The sequence below is a fragment of the Brassica rapa genome, chromosome A03 (genome assembly GCF_000309985.2).
Source record: "Brassica rapa cultivar Chiifu-401-42 chromosome A03, CAAS_Brap_v3.01, whole genome shotgun sequence".
NCBI classification, from domain to species: domain Eukaryota; kingdom Viridiplantae; phylum Streptophyta; class Magnoliopsida; order Brassicales; family Brassicaceae; genus Brassica; species Brassica rapa.
Genome location: NC_024797.2, coordinates 27903865 through 27924412, shown reverse-complemented (window position 1 = coordinate 27924412; position 20548 = coordinate 27903865). Strand labels below are relative to the sequence as shown.

Below are 20548 nucleotides of genomic sequence, written 5' to 3'. Positions count from 1 at the left end.
TTTTGTCGACGATCAAGACTTCTTCAAAATACACAAATATCTATCATTTATTGTCACCACTAACCACTATCGCAGCTTATAGGCAATAAAGGCTTGACATGAAATTTGAAAGGATTCAACGTTATGAAAATCTTTTGTAGGACCCTCTTCTTTTAATTAATTTATTTTCCTCTTCTATGTATCTCTCTCGTGAATAAGAAGCGCCACAAGCACAAGGAGCGTTCTGTTTTATTTTCTCTTCTACGACTTTACATAAAAAATATACTATTCCTCACATTATTCTACCTTACTTTTCCTTTTTACTTCTGTTCATATAATTCGAGCGTACTGTTTTTCTCTACTCATTATTCATATAACGTCAAAGAAAGTTCAATTCAAAAGAAGAAAAAAGCTATGGAATGTGAAAGTGATAATCAAGAACGGTTCTGTGCGACTCCTAAGCTTCCTCTCTTCTCGATTCCGTTAAGCAGAACATCTTGCGAGACTCCTGGCCTAGCTACGCCGCCTGTAAACATCGCCGGATCAGTCCCGTTTATATGGGAGGAAGCTCCGGGAAAGCCACGCGTTTTCGATGAGAACAAACCGCCGGCGTCAAAGCAGAACACCGTACGGTGCCTTGAGCTTCCCCCGAGACTGGTTTTGCAAGCCGCCGTGAATGAGCCATCTCCCACCACAGTTCTTGATGGTCCTTACGCTGTACCACGCCGGTCTCTGTCGTTGACAAGGAGAAGCGAGAAAGACACTGAGTGTCGATTTGACTTTTCACGTTCCACGAACGGTCGCTGCTGCGACGGAGGCGACACAACAGTGAAGATCAGTAGAGTTAGAAGAAAAGGAAGTCTTCTGAATCTTTCTCATTCCAAATCGCAGTTCTTGGTACGTTTTGAATCATTTTTAATCTGCTAACTTTTCTCGTCACCTCTTCTTCTGTTCTAAAAATCTCGTTTCAGTTGTTTAATTGTTTTTACGTGATTGGAGTTTGATTTGACAATTCAAAACCAATTTTCAACTAATGTGGGATTTGAATAAAAATGTTTTTTAAGTACAAAAAGTTTTTTTCGCATTCACTTTCCTTAAAAGTCCTGGTCTTTTTGATTGGTTGCTCTTTATGTTATATTTGGGGTTTTAGTTATACATTTTTGTGGTTGAAAATTTTGATTATTTGGCCTATTTTGCTTGCATAATAAAAATACAGGCAAGGGTTTACAGAGGGTTTAAGCAAGTCATTCCATGGAGACGTAGGCAAGATAATCTTCCAAGGATGAGTTCTTCCAACATCTAATAAGAATTTCTCCAGTTTCTTTATAATTCTTCAGTTAATAGACTAATATTCCTCTGTGTATACCACATAATTTACAGACATGAAAAAAGTAATTACAGTTTTAACTTTCACTAAATGTAGTAATTAATATAGTCAAATTATGACACATGCTGGTGGGGGAGCTAAGACAATGCCTCGGACGTTGAGAAACTCAATATGTTTTCTCTCTTTCGCACATCAAACTTGTTCATGTTTATAATATCGTCTTCATGTTTCCTTTTCACTATACATGTACATATTAACAGTTTTGTTTATCTCTCTTCCGTGTCAAAGTAGTATATACTCTTTTCTTCTGTAGTTTTTGTCTATAACTTTCATTTTAGACTTGTATCATATCAATCAATATATGAAGAACTGCATCTCGTTTGGACTGGAAAACATCGTTGAAAATGAGGCTCAACATATCCCTGAAAGAAGATTCAAGATAGTGAGAAACGGACGACTCATTAAAGCATGTATAGAAAGAAGCTAATGCAAAACTAGGAGCTTATTGTTTAAAAGCAAAAGTCTTACGACTAACACACACAGAGACAAGTGAAAAAGACATTGCTAATCAATTGTTTCAAGTACTACATTGGGGAAACACTCGAAACCTACACCTGTAATATTAAACAAAGCAAGAGACAGAACACGTCCAGCCACCATCCCAGCAAGGTGCAAGCTATCATAGCCCCCGTAACAACAAGTAATTAACATAAATTAACTAATATGTTTTTTTTTAAATACACTTTAAAAAAAAACTAAAACTATAAGAATTTAAATGACATATGACTTTAGTAATTAAAACTTTTAGTGTATTCGTGCCCATTACAACCCATGATAAATTATTAAGCCCACGTTGAATTAGGGTTAGACGTATGTCGGCGTGTGTATTAAGCTTAGACACATATGCAACAAGTCTTACGCGCTATTAGCGGTTATGTCTTTGGCTCTAAAATCTACGATTCTACTTCTCATCTGAAGATGTCAGATGTCAGCCCTGAAGTAGTCGCTGAATTAGTTGCTGAAGCCAAAGTCGTCTAATAGCACGCGTAAATGGAGTGGTCGAACAAAGCCTAAGAATTTTTAAAATACATAGATAAATTATGGTAATTTTTTACAATTTTTTTTAGATATAATGCTAAATTTAGAACTTATAATTAAAAAAAATAGACAAAGTTATTAAAATTTAAAATTACTTGATAAAATGTACGATTAATAATTTTTGCGAACAGGGGCCCTGGCTGAAGCAGACGTCATGTTGAATGATGAAGACCATGTGGAGTCAAGGTGTTGAGCTGGAATCATGTAGACTTGCAGAGCAAGAAAGTATCTTGGAGAAAAGGCAAGAGGAATAAACTTGGGTAGCAAATTTATAACCTAAAAAAAGTGAAATAAGTGCAATTCCAAAAGAAAAGGAAAGTTGCACTTATTGTTTTGGAAGATGTCCATATTCTTGATGCCTTGGAGAAAAAGCATTGCAGAACGTGGAGTTAATGATAAAATAGCTCCGAGGATCGTTGGAAAAGACAGAGACTAATTTTATAGAGAGAAAAAAACTCTTGAGTGTGGTCTTGGTCGTGCTGAAGCAGTTGCTGAAGTACTGACGGAAGAGAGACATAAGCTTTGTAGCTTAGGAATCATTCAGTAGCGTGTGTTAGAGTGTTAACACTAGACGTGTAAAAGCTGAATTAAACAGATCTTGTAATAAATTGTTTAAAATAGATTCTAATAAAGCATAAGTGTTTGCTTGTAGTGTTTGTCTGTCGGTTTACTTTATGCAGTACTACTGTGGTGTATCATTTACATCAACATCATCCTCGACGACTGTAAAATGAATCATTGTCAACGCTGGGTAACTCTGGAGGGACGTACATACTTTCTTGCTAGAGTGATAACTAATAAGTGTGCGCCCTTAATTAACTGATTAGAGCTTTGCAGTTTCTTCTGGTATACTGTCTCAAACACATGGAGCACAAATTGAAATCAAGCCATCTTAACTTCGTCTGGTAAAGGCTCATATGAGTTTTAAGGTTGAAGAATTCTATAACCAATAAAAAAAGTTAATTGGTAGTAGACATTTCTGTGGAAATGTCTCCTTTTTGTTTACATATAAACTTATATAAGCATCAATATTTTACTGCGGATCCGAAATCCTAACCCGAACTGAAAAACTTAGACCAAAAACTGAACTAGACCCGAACGAATATTAAGTCAGAAGAGATTGGATACTTGGACCGAACAAGTAATATCGAATCCGAAGGAATATTCGAACATAACCAAACATGTATATATATCAAGCAAAGTGAGAGCAACTCCATTGTAACCCAACTATCTAAATTAAATAGACCGTGTTTTTTTACATTAAAATCACTGTATTTAAAATTAATATAAGATGCAAATTATTTTTATCTTTCAAATACATATTACAATTACTACTGAAATATGCCATGTGAGTTGGTATTCTTGCCGTTGGCACAAAGAATATGCATGAAAAAAATCATATCTATGAGACTTTAGTTTTATTCGGTTTGAACATTTATCATTTCACTTGTTTTGAGTACTGAATTTCATATATACATCGTTTTAAAGGTATAATCGGGTTCAAACACCAACGAATAGAAAAAAAAAGAATTTTTCTTGAGTTTTATTGTGTAAAAGGAGAGAGACGGTCGTTTGGTTCGGTAGAAAAATCCACATCGCATGACTTGTTGACGGGAAAAATAATCATTTAATTCCTGAAGTATTTGAAATTAACACTTTTATTCCTCAACTATCTACTATGCAATTTGAATGCTCAAATGTTTGTTGACTTGGCAACATTACACATAAGAAAAGTCCACGTTAAAAACAAAACGGCAAACGTTAATTTTAAAATTGATCTCTATTATTTTTTTTCTTGTCACCTTCTTCCCCAGATAAAATCTTCAACTCTAAGGCTCCGAATGGTAACTGAAGTTTGAGCGTTGCAGGACAAGCGGTTTAACTGCGATGCGGTTTTAACAGTTATAAAAACGTATAGATATATAGTATATGTAGAGATTTTTGTTACTGTCAACTGCGGTGCAGAACGGAGCGGTTCGTAACATTGGAAGCCTAAATCTTCTACAAATCAAAAGCCAAACCCTTTGATTCATTTTCCCCTAAATCAAACACGTACATAACCTTGAATCTATTTTGACAAAGTTGTACCCGCTTGTTTTCTGATTTCAAATTTTTCTTAACCAAAGTTTTCAAATATCATATGAATATGAATTTTAATAAACAGATTGAAAATTTTGTTTCTCGGATGTCTTGGAAAACAGAGTGCCAAATTAGAAATCTTAAGAAACAAAACAAACAAATCGTTAAGAAGACAAATGAAACCTATATGCTTTGGGAAAAATCCCAGATTGTCAATCAAAACTAATCAACTAATCTATCTTCTTTCTCAAGGTTATGTGTTACCAACATTTTTCTCAATTATTTGTGTTCAAGTACCAAGCTCAAGAGGTATATTGTCTCTGCAACTTTTTATTCTTGTTGTTCCTCTTATTTTACATCAGAATCATCTCTACCAAAAAAGCAACCATAGAACATCCCACTTAGCTTTGTTTATCATCACTTCCTTCGCTTGTTTCATTTTCTCAGTTCAGATTGGTGTTCCTTCAGTTTCCGTTGTCGAAACTTTCGACTTTGAACTACAGACCGTAATAGTGTGGAAATGATTTAGGATTCTGAGCTTCTTATTTGGAGTAAATCTATTTAAACATTGAGGTTTTGATTTGGTGAAGAAAATTGGAAGAAGATAAAAAGAAATTATAGAAAATTAATTCTAACGTCTACCTTTATGTTTTTAACGTGGACTTTTCTTAGGTTTAATGTTGCCAAGTCAACAATCACTTGAGGAGTTAAGACCATCCGCAACGCGGAAACGTAAATGGAACTTAGCGCGGAATCCTAGGTAAATTCGAGTATAATAATAGTTTTATTTTTTCTTTAGCTAAGAAAGGGTCCTTAAACAAGGTGTTTAAGGGCAACATTATTGGGAGTCTCTTAAGGCATCCCTTAGGAGAAGAGGGTGGGAACCGAGGAAAAAAGAGAAGGGAAAAGCCCTTAATTAAGGGCTGTCCCTTACTCTCAAATGACCAAAAAAAAAAAAACAAGGGACTCTCTTCCTCTCTCTTTCTCTTCATCCCACCAATAATGTTGCTCTAAGGACTTAATCCTTACGTGCTTGGCAACAGCTGATAGACGAGGGGTGGTGACTTTTGCTTGTGGGGAAAAAAATCATTTCTTTCTGTATCCCGAAAAAAAATAGCTCTGGCGATATCAAAGGCGATTCGACGATGGGAGAAGATTCAAACAACATTCCTCGTCGTCTAGCTTCCGAGGACAAGAATCCGGTGAGTGAGAGAGATAGAGTCGGCGACCTTTGATCCACTCGTAATCTCTTCCCATCATCATTTTACGTATCGAATTTATCAACTTGTTGTAAGCCATCTTCTTCCTCCATTTTCAAGCTTTATTGAAGTTTTCATTTCTGAGTTTTGTTTTAGGGATCTTCTGAAAATCTGATAGGTTTCCCCACTTCGAATCTTGACCTTGTTTTGATCAAACATCACATTAAGAATCAGTTGATTTAATAATGATTTGTGACAGCTGTTGTGTAAGAAGAGTTTCTCAAAGAGGTTACGTTATAAGAAGAATCAATGATTGGGTTGTTTAAAGTAAAGGAGAAGCAAAGAGAACAAGCTCAGAACGCTAGCAGAGGAGGAGGAGGAGGGGCTTCCGTTAAGAAGCATTGAAGCAATCTGCTGGTGAACTTCATCTTCACAAAGGTCTTCTTTATATTCCCTTTTTATCTTTCTTTCCTTCTTTCTTATGCTCCCCAATGGCAAAGATGATTTGATGAACTTTGAAGTCTCCATTAAACCTGATGATGGTTACTACCAGTTAAGTCCAGCTTTGTTTTTTCTTCTCACACTTGTAATGGTTTGGAAACTCATTTGTTTCTTTCTTGTGAATTAATACAGTAATGGTACGTTTGCTTTCACGTTCCATGTTTCTCATGTGTATCCTCATGAAGCTCCTAAAGCTAAATGCAAAACCAAGGTTGGATTATGAATATTGACTTCTACTTGGTATGTGACTTGTTTATATATGTAAATAAGTTTGTTTGTTTTGTCTCTTGTAGGTTTATCATCCAAATATTGATTTGGAAGGAACGTTTGCCTCAACATCTTGCGTGAAGACTGGAAACCTGTTCTTAACATTAACACTGTTATCTATGGACTCTTCCATCTCTTCACGGTAGAAACAATTAGCCTGATACGTCATCAAGCTTTGTGTTTATGTCATTATTTGATTCTCTTAAACTGATTGTTCTGTGTTAACACAGGAACCAAACTCTGAAGATCCCCTGAACCATGAAGCAGCACAGGTTTTAAGGGATAACCCAAAGCTGAAACCACTTTATCCTCCATTGTATTTCTCTTATTCTCAAAGGACCCTTGTTTGTTTGTTCTTGCTTTTGTAAAATTACATTCTCCCTTTCCCTTAGAGACTGAAAGGAAATGAAAACTCAATAAATAAAAAATTTAAATTTAAATGTTTTACAAATTTATTAAATTTTTTTTCTAAGGATTCTATAACATATAACACCATTGAAGCAACATTTGTGATTAGAGTCCTTAACTATTCAAAAAAATTTTAATTATCTATTGTTAAGGATTCCAATAGCGGGTACACCGTTGGAGGTGCTCTTAAATTGCATAGTAGAGAGTTGAGGTATAAAAATGTTAAATTCAAATACTTCAGGAATTAAATGATCATTTTTCCCATGTTGGCGGATAAAATTAGTCAATGGTCAAACTCAAACCTGATTAATTTCACTATCGGACCCAGATCTGTTAATCAAAAACCGTTAATATTATTCAATGTTATTCGATTATGTATTTTATTAGATTAATAAAACAAAGTCAAATTCAATGTTATTGGTTCTTTTTTTTTTGTTTTTGACAGCAAACAATTCCCAGATTCATATTGACTATGTAACCCAATTTGGAAACTCTGCATTCATGTGTACGACGAAAGACGGTTGATCCGCCTTTTGGTTTGCCGTCTTTGGTACATGAACGATGTTTGAGTTGTGGAAGCTTTCTTCTCAAAAGCTTGATGTCTGATATCTTGCATATTTACATTGTTTTATCCATTCATCCATGAGCATTTTCATCATATAGATTAGGATTTAGCCATGTCTAGGTTGCATTTTGCATTCATTGTCCTTATTAGGTGCTGGAGTGTGCCATGGAGTGATTTGAGATGTTTGAGAGCATTGTGATCCAAAAGGGGGTGAAAGATGAGCATGGATGGAGCCTTTAGAGAAATCTTCTGTTGCTAAGATTTTGTGGAGACACAGCAAATTGAGTTAGCTTTCTAATGGAAGTGGTTTCAAGTCATTTGGAGATGTAATGAAGGAGTTATGATCAATTTACTAGAGGCATATCCATCTTGGTCGAGCATCGCAGAGTGACCTCTCAGAGCGACCTACCGAGGTCGCTCCCAGCCAGAGCGACTACTTCAAGTCACTCCCAGCCAGAGCGACCAGCTCAAGTCACTCGCGTTTTGACGCGTCGAGACACAAAAAAACGCGTCGGGAGTGACCTTCTGGAGCGACTATGCTAGGTCACTCTGCGTGTTTTGCTTGGACGATTTTTATGTCATTTCAGGGGCCTTTTGGTCATTTGTTTTGATGTTTTTACACTTTCTAAACCTAAGTTAAGTACTTTTGTAAGCCATTTGAGGCAAGATAATCTCTTTTCTAGAGAAGAACTAGTAAAAAACCTTTTTTGATTCAGATTTCATTGCTTTCATCTTGTGTTCTTGTTGATTTCTTATCTATTTCTCTACATGGTTAATCTGAAATCCAATATAGGTTTAAGAGGAATCATGGAGATTAGTGAGTAATCACCTTTTGAATTCATGGGTTAGGGAGATTAAGGGTGATTAGGTTAGTTCTAGGATGTTTTAGTGTAGATCATTCTTGTTCCTTGCTAGTAGAGTATTCATAATGCATCTTCTGAGTTGGCCACTCAAAAGTTGATCAACAGACATTTTCCACCCAAAAGGTGTTTGATGAAATGCCTGAGACAACTCTCCTAGGCTTTTAGTATACTTTGCCAAAGACATTTGTTGTTAAAGATGCTAAGATAGCTAATAGACTTGTTAGTAATGATTGCTTTCATATTATTCAACCAAAGACATTTGATGTTTGAGATATGTTAGCAAATGAGCATTCATCTAGACATAGAGCTTGCTTAGAATTGTGTCTGTTGGGGTCAAAATCGGTCACGACGGAATCAATGTCTGAAAGTCTGTAAAAATCAGCATAACTGTTTTTACGAAAAGTAATCTTCGTAAAGAAATCTTTACGAAGAGACTAGCAGTAAAATATCGTCCAAATCTCAATCGAACCACTAAATACCGATTTTCCGAAGGCAACGGACATGTATCCAAATCGGCCGCGGACAAGCTCGAGTATGGAAATCAGACCGCAGACAAGCCAAGCTCGATCGATACGCGGCAACCAAGCATGCACACAGCTCGGTCGCTACGTAGCGACCGAGCTCGAGCCAAGCTCGGTCGCTACGTAGCGACCGAGCATCCGTCTCGCTCGGTCGCTACGTAGCGACCGAGCGATCCTCCCGCTCGGTCGCTACGTAGCGACCGAGCTCGAGCCAAAGCTCGGTCGCTACGTAGCGACCGAGCGATCGTCCCGCTCGGTCGCTACGTAGCAACCGAGCGATAGTCCCGCTCGGTCGCTACGTAGCGACCGAGCTCAGCCAAGCTCGGTCGCTACGTAGTGACCGAGCGATCATCCCGCTCGGTCGCTACGTAGCGACCGAGCTCGAGCCAAAGCTCGGTCGCTACGTAGCGACCGAGCTCGAGCCAAAGCTCGGTCGCTACATAGCGACCGAGCGATCATCCCGCTTGGTCGCTACGTAGCGACCGAGCTCGAGCCAAAGCTCGGTCGCTACGTAGCGACCGAGCGATCGTCCCGCTCGGTCGCTACGTAGCGACCGAGCTCGAGCCAAAGCTCGGTCGCTACGTAGCGACCGAGCGATCATCCCGCTCGGTCGCTACGTAGCGACCGAGCTCGAGCCAAAGCTCGGTCGCTACGTAGCGACCGAGCGATCGTCCCGCTCGGTCGCTACGTAGCGACCGAGCGCTCGTCCCGCTCGGTCGCTACGAAGCGACCGGGCTCGAGCCAAAGTTCGGTCGCTGTGTAGCGATTGAACCTTTCCGAACGTCAATACGACACCAGTTCTTGCATTCTCGTCAAAACCTTCGAATGCTATCTCCCGAAGACCGTAGCAAGCTCAGTCCATGTTTCCCGCCATTCTAATTCATCGATCAAACTTCGCGGATTAGAAACCGCGGAAAACTCGTAGTAAACGTGTCGAGTCGGAAGACGGCCCAAAGGGACCTAAAACACGACTCGAGGCCCATCCTACGATTTTCCTAATCAAAAGCCCGTAAACCACAGCCTGGTTTACGCTTGGTCTACAAGGAAGGATAAATGTCAAGTTTCCGCGGATAAATACGGAAGTTTTGAAGATAATTGTGAAGATCGGGAAAAATGGAATATCTCCATTTTTATGCTATGACGGCTTAAGGGCAGAAGAGTAAAAGCGTAAACCGACCTTGGAGCTAGTATATAAGGAGTCCTAGGCGAGGAGCAAGAGGGAGAACTTTTTAGATTCGGAATTCTCTGCACTTAGAAACTTTAGGCTTATTCTCGACAAGTTCGGTTTCTATGACTGGCACTCAATTACTAGACGAACTCGCCCAGGCAGTTCGATCTCTTGTCCAGCTCTATCAATTGAACTACGTTCGGCTTGATCCTCGAAAGGGGTACGTAGGCAGCATTTAACAAGGTTCAGTCCGAAATCAATTTAAGCCTTTTAGATATCTTTTTCGTCCTTTGTTATCGAGCTGCGACTCAACTAGGATTAGGGTTTTATGTTGCTAGAACTAGGTAACTCGCTGACGGCCCCTGCGGCCAAAGCCTTTGTATTCTCTTGTAATGATCGCAACGCTCTTACGCGGACTCGAAATAAGATCTACTGTTTTCTCTAAACTCGTTTGTTATCTTTTCATGATTTCCGCATATATTCGATCACTTGTCGTTGGCTCTCGCAGAGATCCGGGACCTCTGGGGAATTAGGGTTTTCCTAGTTTCCTTATTTAAACGGAAATCGACAGTGCGAATTTCGGTTCCCACAGTGTCTAGGCTTAAGGTTGACAGTTTGATTGATCATTTGCCATCCTTAGTTCGATACTTGATCACCCAAGGTTTAATCCCTATGCCCATGAGTTCTCTTTTCCCTTAGTCAAGAAAGTATCATTCTGTTATTGCTTTCTAGTTTAGTAGTAGTTTAAAACCCATCTAAATCATTGGTTGCACTTAGATTAAGTGAGTATTTGCATTCTCAGTGCTTTGATATCCCTCAGAACTGGTTCGACAATATTTTATACTACAGCATTTGTCTTAGGAGCCTTGAAAACTTCTAACATCAATGTCTTCCAGATAGGTTCCAAATGCAGGCCATTCCTCAGGTTCCGAAACCATCTTCACCAACTGAGAACAATCTGTTGCAAACGTAACCTGAAATTATCGTAAATTCCTCATGCATTCCATTGCCCATATCAACGCCTCCACCTCCGAGTGAAGAGGTGATAGACATGCACGTACATTTCGTGCCCCTAACAAACCATCAAAGCCTGGTAAAGTACTAAACCATCCTTGCCCTGAGAACACAGCCTTATCTGTCCAAGAACCGTCTATAAAACACCATCGTCTTGTATTCGTTTGAATGGAACTATTCTGTATATCCGGTGCCACTCGCTGATTCCTTAAAACCTGATTCTCAGTCCAACGTGTTGATTCCAGTTCGGCCAGCTTAACTGTATCTCTCGGATCAACGTCAATATTGCTAAACACCTTATTATTCCGACCTTTCCAAATATACCATAAGATCCATGTAAACTGATGGTCATCCATCTTTGGATTAACTCTCTTAAAAAGATGGTCCATATTCGCAAAGGAAGAACCTAGAGGGAAAATATTCGGGTTCGATGGTATCTTAGATAAGGCCCACACCTGACGTGCTGGAGGACAGTAAAAAAACACATGGTTTATCGATTCCTCCTGATCTCCACAACGTGAGCAAAATATATCTCCTTGTATTCCTCTTGCATTTAGGTTCTTCATAACCGCTATACAGACTGAAAGCAGCTGCCATAAGAAATGCCTTATCTTTGGAGGACACTTCAAATTCCAGAAATAGGCTTTGAGAACATCATTTGTGGGTCCATAAAATTCCGGTGGTTTTTCCTTATCTTGATAGACTCTTTCCACTTGATACCCAAATTGTACCGTGTATTTTCCATTGTTAGTAAAATGCCATCCAAGCCTATCATCCATCTGATTTTTACTCAAGGGAATACTTGTAATGATCTTCATATCCTCCGGGGCAACCAAAATTCTTATAGCCGGTAGATTCCATGTACGGGATGTCGAATGAATAAGGAAATCCACAGTGAGATCCAGGTAACAGTGATGAGGGTTTTTATTTGCTGGTCTCGGGCGAGTGGATGGGATCCAGGGGTCATTCCATACAGATATAGATGACCCTGTCCCCACCCGTTTAATTAGTCTTTTACAAACCAGAGATCTAACAGAAGTAATACTCTTCCAGCCATACGACGGGGAGTAAGAGCGGATCGGTTCCAGGGGTGAAGCATTTCTGCAGTACCGTCCTTTAAAAACTTGAGAAAATAGAGTATTCGGTTTATCGATCAACCGCCCTAATTGCTTACCAAGCATCGCCGTATTAAAATCAGTGAGATCCTTAAAACCAAGGCCACCATTATCTTTAGGAACACATAATTTATCCCATGATTTCCAATGCATACCTTTCGTGCCTCCACCTGGGCTCCACCAGAACTGAGCTACGGCACTAGTGAGCTTCTTCACAGTGGCCTTTGGTAATCGATATACAAACATCACATGATTGGGTAGAGCCGTAACCACTGATTTTATAATCACCTCTTTTCCTCCTTTCGTGAAAAATCGAAAAGTCCATCCATTAACTCTATTGATCAATCTCTCTTGTACAAATCCAAACACTTGTATCTTAGATCTTCCAAGACTCTCCGGTAACCCTAAATAGGATCCCATTCCTCCTATATTCTGAATTCCCAAAATATCTCTCAGTTCTTGTCAACAAGATTCTTCAATCTTATGTCTGAATTGAATTGAAGATTTCTGGAAATTGATTTGTTGCTCTCAGGCCGTCTCATATTCCTTAAGAATCCTAAGAATAGTGTGACATTCTTCCTTTTTTGCCTTACAAAAGAAAATGCTATCATCTGCAAACAATAAATGGGAAACTGCTGGGCAAGCTCTCGCTACCTTTAGCCATGTTAACTGTTTCAGTCGTTCCGCCTTTTTTATGTTCGTAATTAGTGCCTCCGTACACATAATGAAAAAGGTAAGGAGATAAAAGGTCTCCTTAACGTAATCCCCGCTGGGGAATTATCAATCCTCGTGGCTGTCCATTAATAAGAACCCTGTATTGAACCGAAGATATACATTCTCTCATTAATTTAATCCAGTGAGGATCAAAACCCATTTTGTGAAGAAGAGCCTCAATAAAATTACATTCTATCCGATCATAAGCCTTGCTCATATCCGTTTTTATCGCCATAAATTTGTTTTGACAAGATTTATTAGTCCTTAGTCCATGAAACATTTCCTGCGCGATAAGGATATTATCCGAAATTAATCTTCCTGCCACAAAAGCCGATTGAGTTTCCGATATTAGCCGTGGGAGACAAATTTTCAGTTGTTGACACAAGACCTTCGATATGATTTTGTAACCAACATTACATAAACTTATCGGCCTTAATTCCGTCATTCTTGTAGGTCTTTCTGTCTTTGGGATCATACAAATATTGATTATGTTTAAACGTGAATCCAGATCACCTGTAACCAGAAAATTATTTACCAACTCTACCACATCCTTCTTAATAATATGCCAGGAATGCTGGAAAAAAAGGGCTGTCATCCCATCTGACCCTGACGCTTTTTCAGGATGCATACAATCTCATCCAAAAAACTATCAAATTCCATTGGATTAGTCGTAGCAAACAAACCCTCAAAATAATCAACCGCTACCTTTTCAACTCCACTTTCACCTGTAATCCAATTACCCAATTCATCATGTAGTCCCACGATTTTATTACGGATCCGGCGTTGTTTTGTCAACGCATGATAGAATTTAGTATTAAGATCTCCTGATGAATACCACATATTTCAACTTTTCTGATGCCAATATTCCTTTTCATCCTTGTAAGCCTCTTGTAATTTCCGAGAAACCTCAAGAATCTCCTCTTGTGATCTATCATTATCTGTCTGTACTTCTTCCATCACCTGCTGAAGATCTTTAATTTTATCCTTTCCATATAGTTGATTGTCCTTACGCCAAGAAGATATTTCGTGGCGACAGTTGCGAATTTTTGTAACAAAATTCTCTACCCGTCCTTCCTGATTCTCTGTCCAACCTGACATTATTGATTCCATCAGACCCTCTTGAACAATCCACCTCTTATCGAACCTAAATTGTCTCCTTTTTCGTCTATTAATTTTATCATCCAAAAAGGCCACCACTGGGGGATGGTCTGATCCCACCAACCTCAAGTATTCCGTATGAGAACATGGGAAAAGTGTGTGCCATTCCACATTCGCTAAAGCACGATCCAGTCTACATCTAACCGTCACTGCACTTTTTCCTTTACCTCGTCTCCCTTGCCAGGACATAATATTACCAAGAGCCGGAAATTCTAATAATCCACTATTCCTTATCATATTATTAAAAGATATAAAAGATGTCGGACATCTCACAGCTCCTCCATCCTTCTCATGATTCTCGGTGATTTCATTTAAATCTCCTATAATAAACCAGGGATCCGATCGGGATATTCCATATCGAGTCAACCTCTCCCAAACCTGATCCCTCAATTTTGGGACCGGATCACCGTAAGCAAAAGTAAGGAAAACTTGTTTCTCCTTTACTACCGCCTCAATATCTATCATCCTATTGCTAGAATATAGAATCTTGACCTGATGCTCAATATTGTAAAAAAGAGCTAACCCCCCCCCCCCCCACTTCTCCCAGATGGATCCACGGTAACCAGACTATCATAACCAAAATGTGATTGAACACCTTGGTTATATGATTTTAAAATCATACTAGGGCTTGACCCGTGTACCCGCACGAGTGTTTAGTTTTACTTTTTATAAACAAATTTTAATATAAATTTTAAAACTTTATCTATATTAAATAATTGTTTAAGATGACATTTCAAAAATATAATAATTTTATAGTTTATATTGAGTAATTACATTTTATTTTTGAGCTGCCGAGTTTTTATTACTCATTTTTAGAATTTGACCCTGATTTTATTACTCATTTTTAGAATTTGACCCGAACATCCGCACCAATGTATTTTTATTTTTTTACGGATCATAATTTTATACTCTTCAACACTTATATTGGGTTATTTTATATAAAAATATACACAAAATAATATATTTACATTTAAATATGCGTTTATTAATATATTATATAAATGATTCTTTTTATGTGGTTTTTTAGTTATTACTAATGAATATTGAAAATTATAACTATATATCTTTAAAACAATATTGCGTTCTAAATTTAGTAAATAAAAATTTAAATAGATTTAGATGGCTTTATAGTTGTTTTATCATTTTATTAATTAAAAATTAATAATATAACATTAATAAACTACAACGTTTATACTTATTCCAGTTATATATATAGGAATATCAAGGGTAAAAGACGATGAAGAAATACTTTTATATCATTATTTATATAGAAAATATTTATTAGCTAGCTAGATTATTATAGGAAGTGTTTTTGACCCTAATTAATTGATTAGCTAGCGAGATTGATTTTTAAAATTACTATTGTTTTTTGTAGTTAAAACTCAAATTAAGAAATATACTAATTAAACAGAAAAAGACATAGAATCCTAAAAAATAGGTTAATTAACAATTCTAATGGCATGCCATTGTAAATAAGTCGGAAAACCTAGGAATATTTTATATTTATACACATATTTTAATAGATTAGATTGGTTATATGATTTGTAGGCGGACCCGGATGATTTGTTAGTAGGTAAAACTAGTCAATTGGTTTTATGATTTTAAAATCTATATTCAAATATGTTTTTATTGGTTCTATAATTTTTAAATAGATTTTAAAATCATGTGTTATTCAATAGCAAGGATTTGTTTATGAATTTTAAGTGTTTTAAGGATAAAAATACAAGTAGCAAATATTGAATTAAACGTTGTTATTTTTATTGGATTTGTATTATTGGTTTTTTCAATTTTTTAAGTTTGGACAAGTGCATGAAAAAACTTCAACTTTTTTTTATCATAGCAAAGAAAAACTATAATAAACACATGCATGCCGACTTTTCAACTTGTCAATATCTCATCTAGATATCTATTTGGTAAACATCTTGACCACGTGTTAAATTATACTTGGCCAAGATATCATATTCATGATAGCTTTAGGAAAATAACCGAGAAAACCTAGTCAATTCATGGTGCTAAATCAATGCCTAACATGCTAATAACTTATAGCAACTTTTCCAGATCCAAGCATCTTCTCTCCTAAACTTGTATTAGATCCTTATTTAGGTTTAGTTATAAATCCAAATCATAGATTTATAACAATTCATTTATTTTGATTTTGAAATTCATATCAATAATTCACGAACTCACTTGTAAATCTGAGGAGGATATATAAATTCATTAAATTACTAGAACCAATAACTCTACTTAAGAAGCCCTCGTTGATTCTCTTATGATATTAAGGAGAATTTATTGCCACTAAGAGCATCATTAGTGCACAATCTCTCAAACTAATTGTTTTAGAATTATTATAATATTTTTAAAAATTATTCAGATAATAAGATCACCTAAACAGAAAATCATCACTAGTGCACTAAGAACATCATTAGAGCACTCATTAGTGCACTAAAAGCATCATTAATCACTTTGTTACATAATAATGTTTAACGACATTAGTTTTTATATTTTTCCTTGAAAGCTGAAGAGGTGACTTCAATTCGTTGACAATATTAGATATTGCCTTGAGAATTGTCTTGATAAAGATTTCTTAGCATTTTCTTTTGTTTTAATAGATGGATTCGAGCTCGGAACCATCAAGAAATCGTAGGAGCATATCATCTGAACATATTCTTAACGAATCTAGACCAATGGATAAAAGTTTCTTATGATTTTTTGTTTTGTTTTGATAGATGAATTTCGGCTCTCATTCCTCATCTTTACCGGTTGGAGATCAGTCTATCCCAGTCACATATGGAGTAGGCCAGCAACATGATCATGTATTTGTTGTCTTTAAAGTTTTATTTCTTTATCTCCAAATGTTTATATATTAAACTTATATAAATGGTGAATCTGGATAGGTTGATGGTGAAAATGAGCGTGCTCAAAGTGAATTAGATGAGCAACATTCCTCTATCTCCGTCTCAGATAGATGGAGCACCAATGATGCTCTTAGTCATTAGTGCACTAAGAGCATCATTAGTCACTTTGTTATATAATAATGTTTGTTAACTGATATTAAACATGAGGCAATTCGAAATATTATTTATGCTACATACCTAGTTGGATCTACTTGAGGAGAATTTCTTTCAACTTGTTCCCGAAGCAAACAGTGGTCCCAACATGCTTTTTAAAAATTCGTAGCTGTAGAGTTATCAAAATAGATCAGAACATTGGTATATATGAATGAATGACATGCGGCATAAGACGTGTATTTAAACTTTATAAATAATTATATATTATTTTGAATTAAAACTCTAGAAAAACCATTTAGTAACATTTTACGGATAAGTATAGATGTATATAAATGTTTGACAGTATGATAACATACATTTTTAGTTTAACGGTAACCATAGATTTTTGCATAAAATAGATTATGTACAAAATAATTGAATTTTCACCATCATATAAATTAGGTATAAATTGAACATGTTGTTATATTTCAGGTAGAATATGGCTGTTTTCCCTCACTTGAGCTATATGTGGAAGATTGGATGTCTCAATGTATGATCAGGTTCAAATTCCAGCGAATCAGACAAGAAATAGAAAGAAAGAAAAGATTATTCTTGAGTTTTGTTGTGTAAACTGTATACTGTTAAGTGTGAAGAGTCATTTGATTCGGTAAGAGTGTCATTTCGGATTGGTTGACTCGTTGACGGGTAAAATTAGTCTAATTGATCAACTCAAAGTTGATTAATTCCACTTTCGGGCCCAGATCCATTAATCAAAGCCCATTACTGAAAAGTGGACCGTTAAGTCAGTTAAGACGCCGTTAGTTGATTCTCTTATCTTCAGAGATACTAAGGAGAATCCACTGCCACTCTTTTACCATTTTTCTCTTTTCCTCCGAGTTAACTCGCTCCAGCCTGACTCACCGAGTCATGGCGCTTCTCAGGCCTCACCTTCATCGCTTCCACTCCAACGCTCTCCACCAATCAGCCCCTCATACTAAATCAACCGCCGACGCTGGCGGTGGACTTGTCGTCTACCCCACCTATGGTCGTCGTCGTCGTCACCGTTGCTCCGCGATTGCGATCGACGCTCCGTCGTCTCTCGCCGGCGTGACGCCAATCCGGTGGGGGTACACGAGCGTTCAAGGGTTCAGGGAGGAGATGGAGGACGACATCGTCATCCGCTCGGAAGCGCTCGACAGCTTCTCCTTCGCCGCGGTTTTCGACGGCCACGCTGGATCCTCCTCTGTTAAGTTCCTCAGGTACTTCATGCAAGATCAGTTTTTGAAGTGTGTTAGTGGTGGTGATGGTGATGATGGTTTTTTAATAGGGAGGAGCTGTACAAGGGATGTGTTGAGGCGTTGCAAGTTGGATCTTTGTTGAAAGGTGGTGACTTTGGTGCGATCAAGGGAGCTTTGGTCAAGGCCTTTGAGAGCGTGGATCAGAATCTGCTCAAATGGTGAAACTTTCGTTTAAGGGTTTGATTGAATTTTGATTTTGGGTGATTTGGGTGAAGTAAAGTTGAATACTTTTTATGTATATGGTTTTGGATTTAGGCTAGAAACAAAAGGTGAAGAAGATGAGTCTGGTTCAACGGCTACTGTGATGCTCATTAGAAATGATGTTTCCTACTTTGCACATATTGGGGATTCTTGCGCTGTAAGTCTTCTTGGTTTACAAGTTGTGGACATTTTGGTCAGTGAATCGTTGTAGTTTTTTTTTTTCATGTGGTTAATGGTTTGGAATAGGTCTTATCTCGATCTGGACAAATCGAGGAGTTGACTGATTCTCATCGTCCATATGGAAGCAGTAAGGCAGCTGTTCAGGAAATGAAGAGGATCAAAGATGCAGGTGGATGGGTGTGTCTTCTTCAATCTTTTTTCTATGTTCTCAAATATCACTTACTGTGTGTAACTTGCTAAAACCGATTTCTTTGCTCTTCATTCAATCAGATTGTCAATGGAAGGATTTGTGGAGACATAGCTGTATCTCGTGCTTTTGGTGACATCCGGTTCAAGACAAAGAAGCATGAGTTAGGATCTCTCTTTTCTTACAGTTGCTCTTCTTTTGTAGATGATATCTCATTCCTCACTATATCTAGTTCATGAACATAGGATGTTAAAGAAGGGTGTCGATGAAGGAAGATGGTCCGAGAAGTTTGTCTCGAGGTACTGAACTATCCAGAACGTTGCTTCTAGTTTTTTTTTTTCAAATCTCTTCAAAGATCTCTGTCTGATTTGATGGGATGTTGCAGAATCGAGTTTAAAGGGGACATGGTTGTCGCAACTCCGGATATCTACCAAGTGCCTCTTACATCAGATGTGGAGTTTATTATTTTAGCTTCTGATGGACTGTGGGACTACATGAAGAGGTTTCCTTTTTTCTTTTGACTCCTTCCTCAATCCTCATGCAATAATATGCTTATCTCAGTAAGTACAGAGATGATAGTGATCAAATGTTTTGCTGATGCAGCAAAGATGTGGTTAGCTTCGTAAGGGAACAGCTCCGAGAACATGGAAATGTCCAGGCAAGCTTTTCTTTTGATTCATCTCCTTATATTCCACAAGACATAGATATGGTTTCGAGTCTGAGCTAGTCTTTTTAAATGTTCCTCTGTAACAGCTTGCTTGTGAAGCTCTTGCGCAAGTTGCTTTGGTAAAATAACGAAAACCCCTCCTCTCAAGCTTTCTTTAATCAGGATTCCGCAACTGACATCCCTTTCATGATTTCAGGACCGGAGATCAGAGGACAACATCAGCATCATCATAGCTGATCTAGGGTAAGTCTATTTTAAAAGGTCTTCAAATTCATAAGTATCCAGTCATAGACTCTTGACGTGTCTTGGTTTCGATTAAAACAGAAGAACAGAGTGGAAGAAGCTCCCGGTGCAGCGGCAAAACATGGTGGTTGAACTGGTTCAGGCGGCAGCCACTGTGGGAATAGTCACTGTTGGCATATGGATGACTTCTCTTCTCTCTTAGAGTAAAATGGAACATCCAATATCCTTCCTTCCTTAGTGTATATAAAACATGTAACTATGTCAAACTCTCTAGCCTTCTCTTAGAGATGGAGATTACCTCGCAGTTGGTAACTCACCAAAGTACATGTAAAATCTCTGGAGTAAATGCTTAGTGTAAAGAAAAAAAATTCACTCCAACATAAAAGCAAATACTTATACGGACTATCAACTTCCGTTTATATCCCATTAGGACACTGCTTTTTCAGAACCATCTGATGAATGAGAAATGAGAAATGAGAAATGAGAACTGAGTTAAGCTATATTTATACCAAGAACTTAATGTACTCTGCAGTCTAAAATTATTGGTGGGAGTTTTGTTCTTTTGATCTTTTCTATTTACCAACCTCCACAAGACATTTTTAAGTTTATATATTTGTAAAGTCAAGAGTAGAAAGGTTGTGAGACGTAAATGTCATTCAATATAATTCATATCCAAATATATTTGAAAATTATATTTTAATCAAGTAGAGAAACGCATGCCTCATGCAACAGTTGATGGTTTTAAGTGTTTGCCCCCTTGACACTTTTTAGGCATATATAAGATGGGAAAATTAGGTAGAGTTAGCATA

The 20548-nt window shown here is 37.5% G+C and overlaps 2 protein-coding genes and 1 pseudogene across 5 annotated transcripts; all 3 read left to right on the top strand.

The window, feature by feature from the left end:
- Positions 1–146: 146 nt before the first annotated feature.
- Positions 147–6890, top strand: LOC103861724 (uncharacterized protein At4g00950-like). Of its 4 annotated transcripts, none has more exons than XM_033288371.1 (6): positions 147–876; positions 1196–5685; positions 5942–6234; positions 6316–6394; positions 6477–6592; positions 6681–6890. In XM_033288371.1, the coding sequence occupies exons 1-2, from the start codon at positions 394–396 to the stop codon at positions 1280–1282; spliced, it is 570 nt and encodes a 189-aa protein (XP_033144262.1). In that variant the 5' UTR covers positions 147–393; the 3' UTR covers positions 1283–5685; positions 5942–6234; positions 6316–6394; positions 6477–6592; positions 6681–6890. The 4 variants fall into 4 exon arrangements, with proteins under 4 accessions (XP_033144262.1, XP_033144260.1, XP_033144261.1 ...); XM_033288369.1 differs by having other exon boundaries at positions 1196–5770; XM_033288370.1 differs by having other exon boundaries at positions 1196–5773; positions 5942–6120.
- Positions 5969–6890, top strand: LOC117125716 (annotated as a pseudogene).
- Positions 6891–17805: 10915 nt separating this feature from the next.
- On the top strand, positions 17806–20163 carry LOC103861723 (protein phosphatase 2C 57). The gene is made up of 11 exons (XM_009139441.3): positions 17806–18222; positions 18291–18419; positions 18517–18619; positions 18709–18819; positions 18913–18992; positions 19075–19128; positions 19215–19331; positions 19433–19487; positions 19583–19615; positions 19693–19739; positions 19821–20163. The coding sequence occupies exons 1-11, from the start codon at positions 17891–17893 to the stop codon at positions 19939–19941; spliced, it is 1182 nt and encodes a 393-aa protein (XP_009137689.1). The 5' UTR covers positions 17806–17890; the 3' UTR covers positions 19942–20163.
- The last annotated feature ends 385 nt before the right edge of the window (positions 20164–20548 follow it).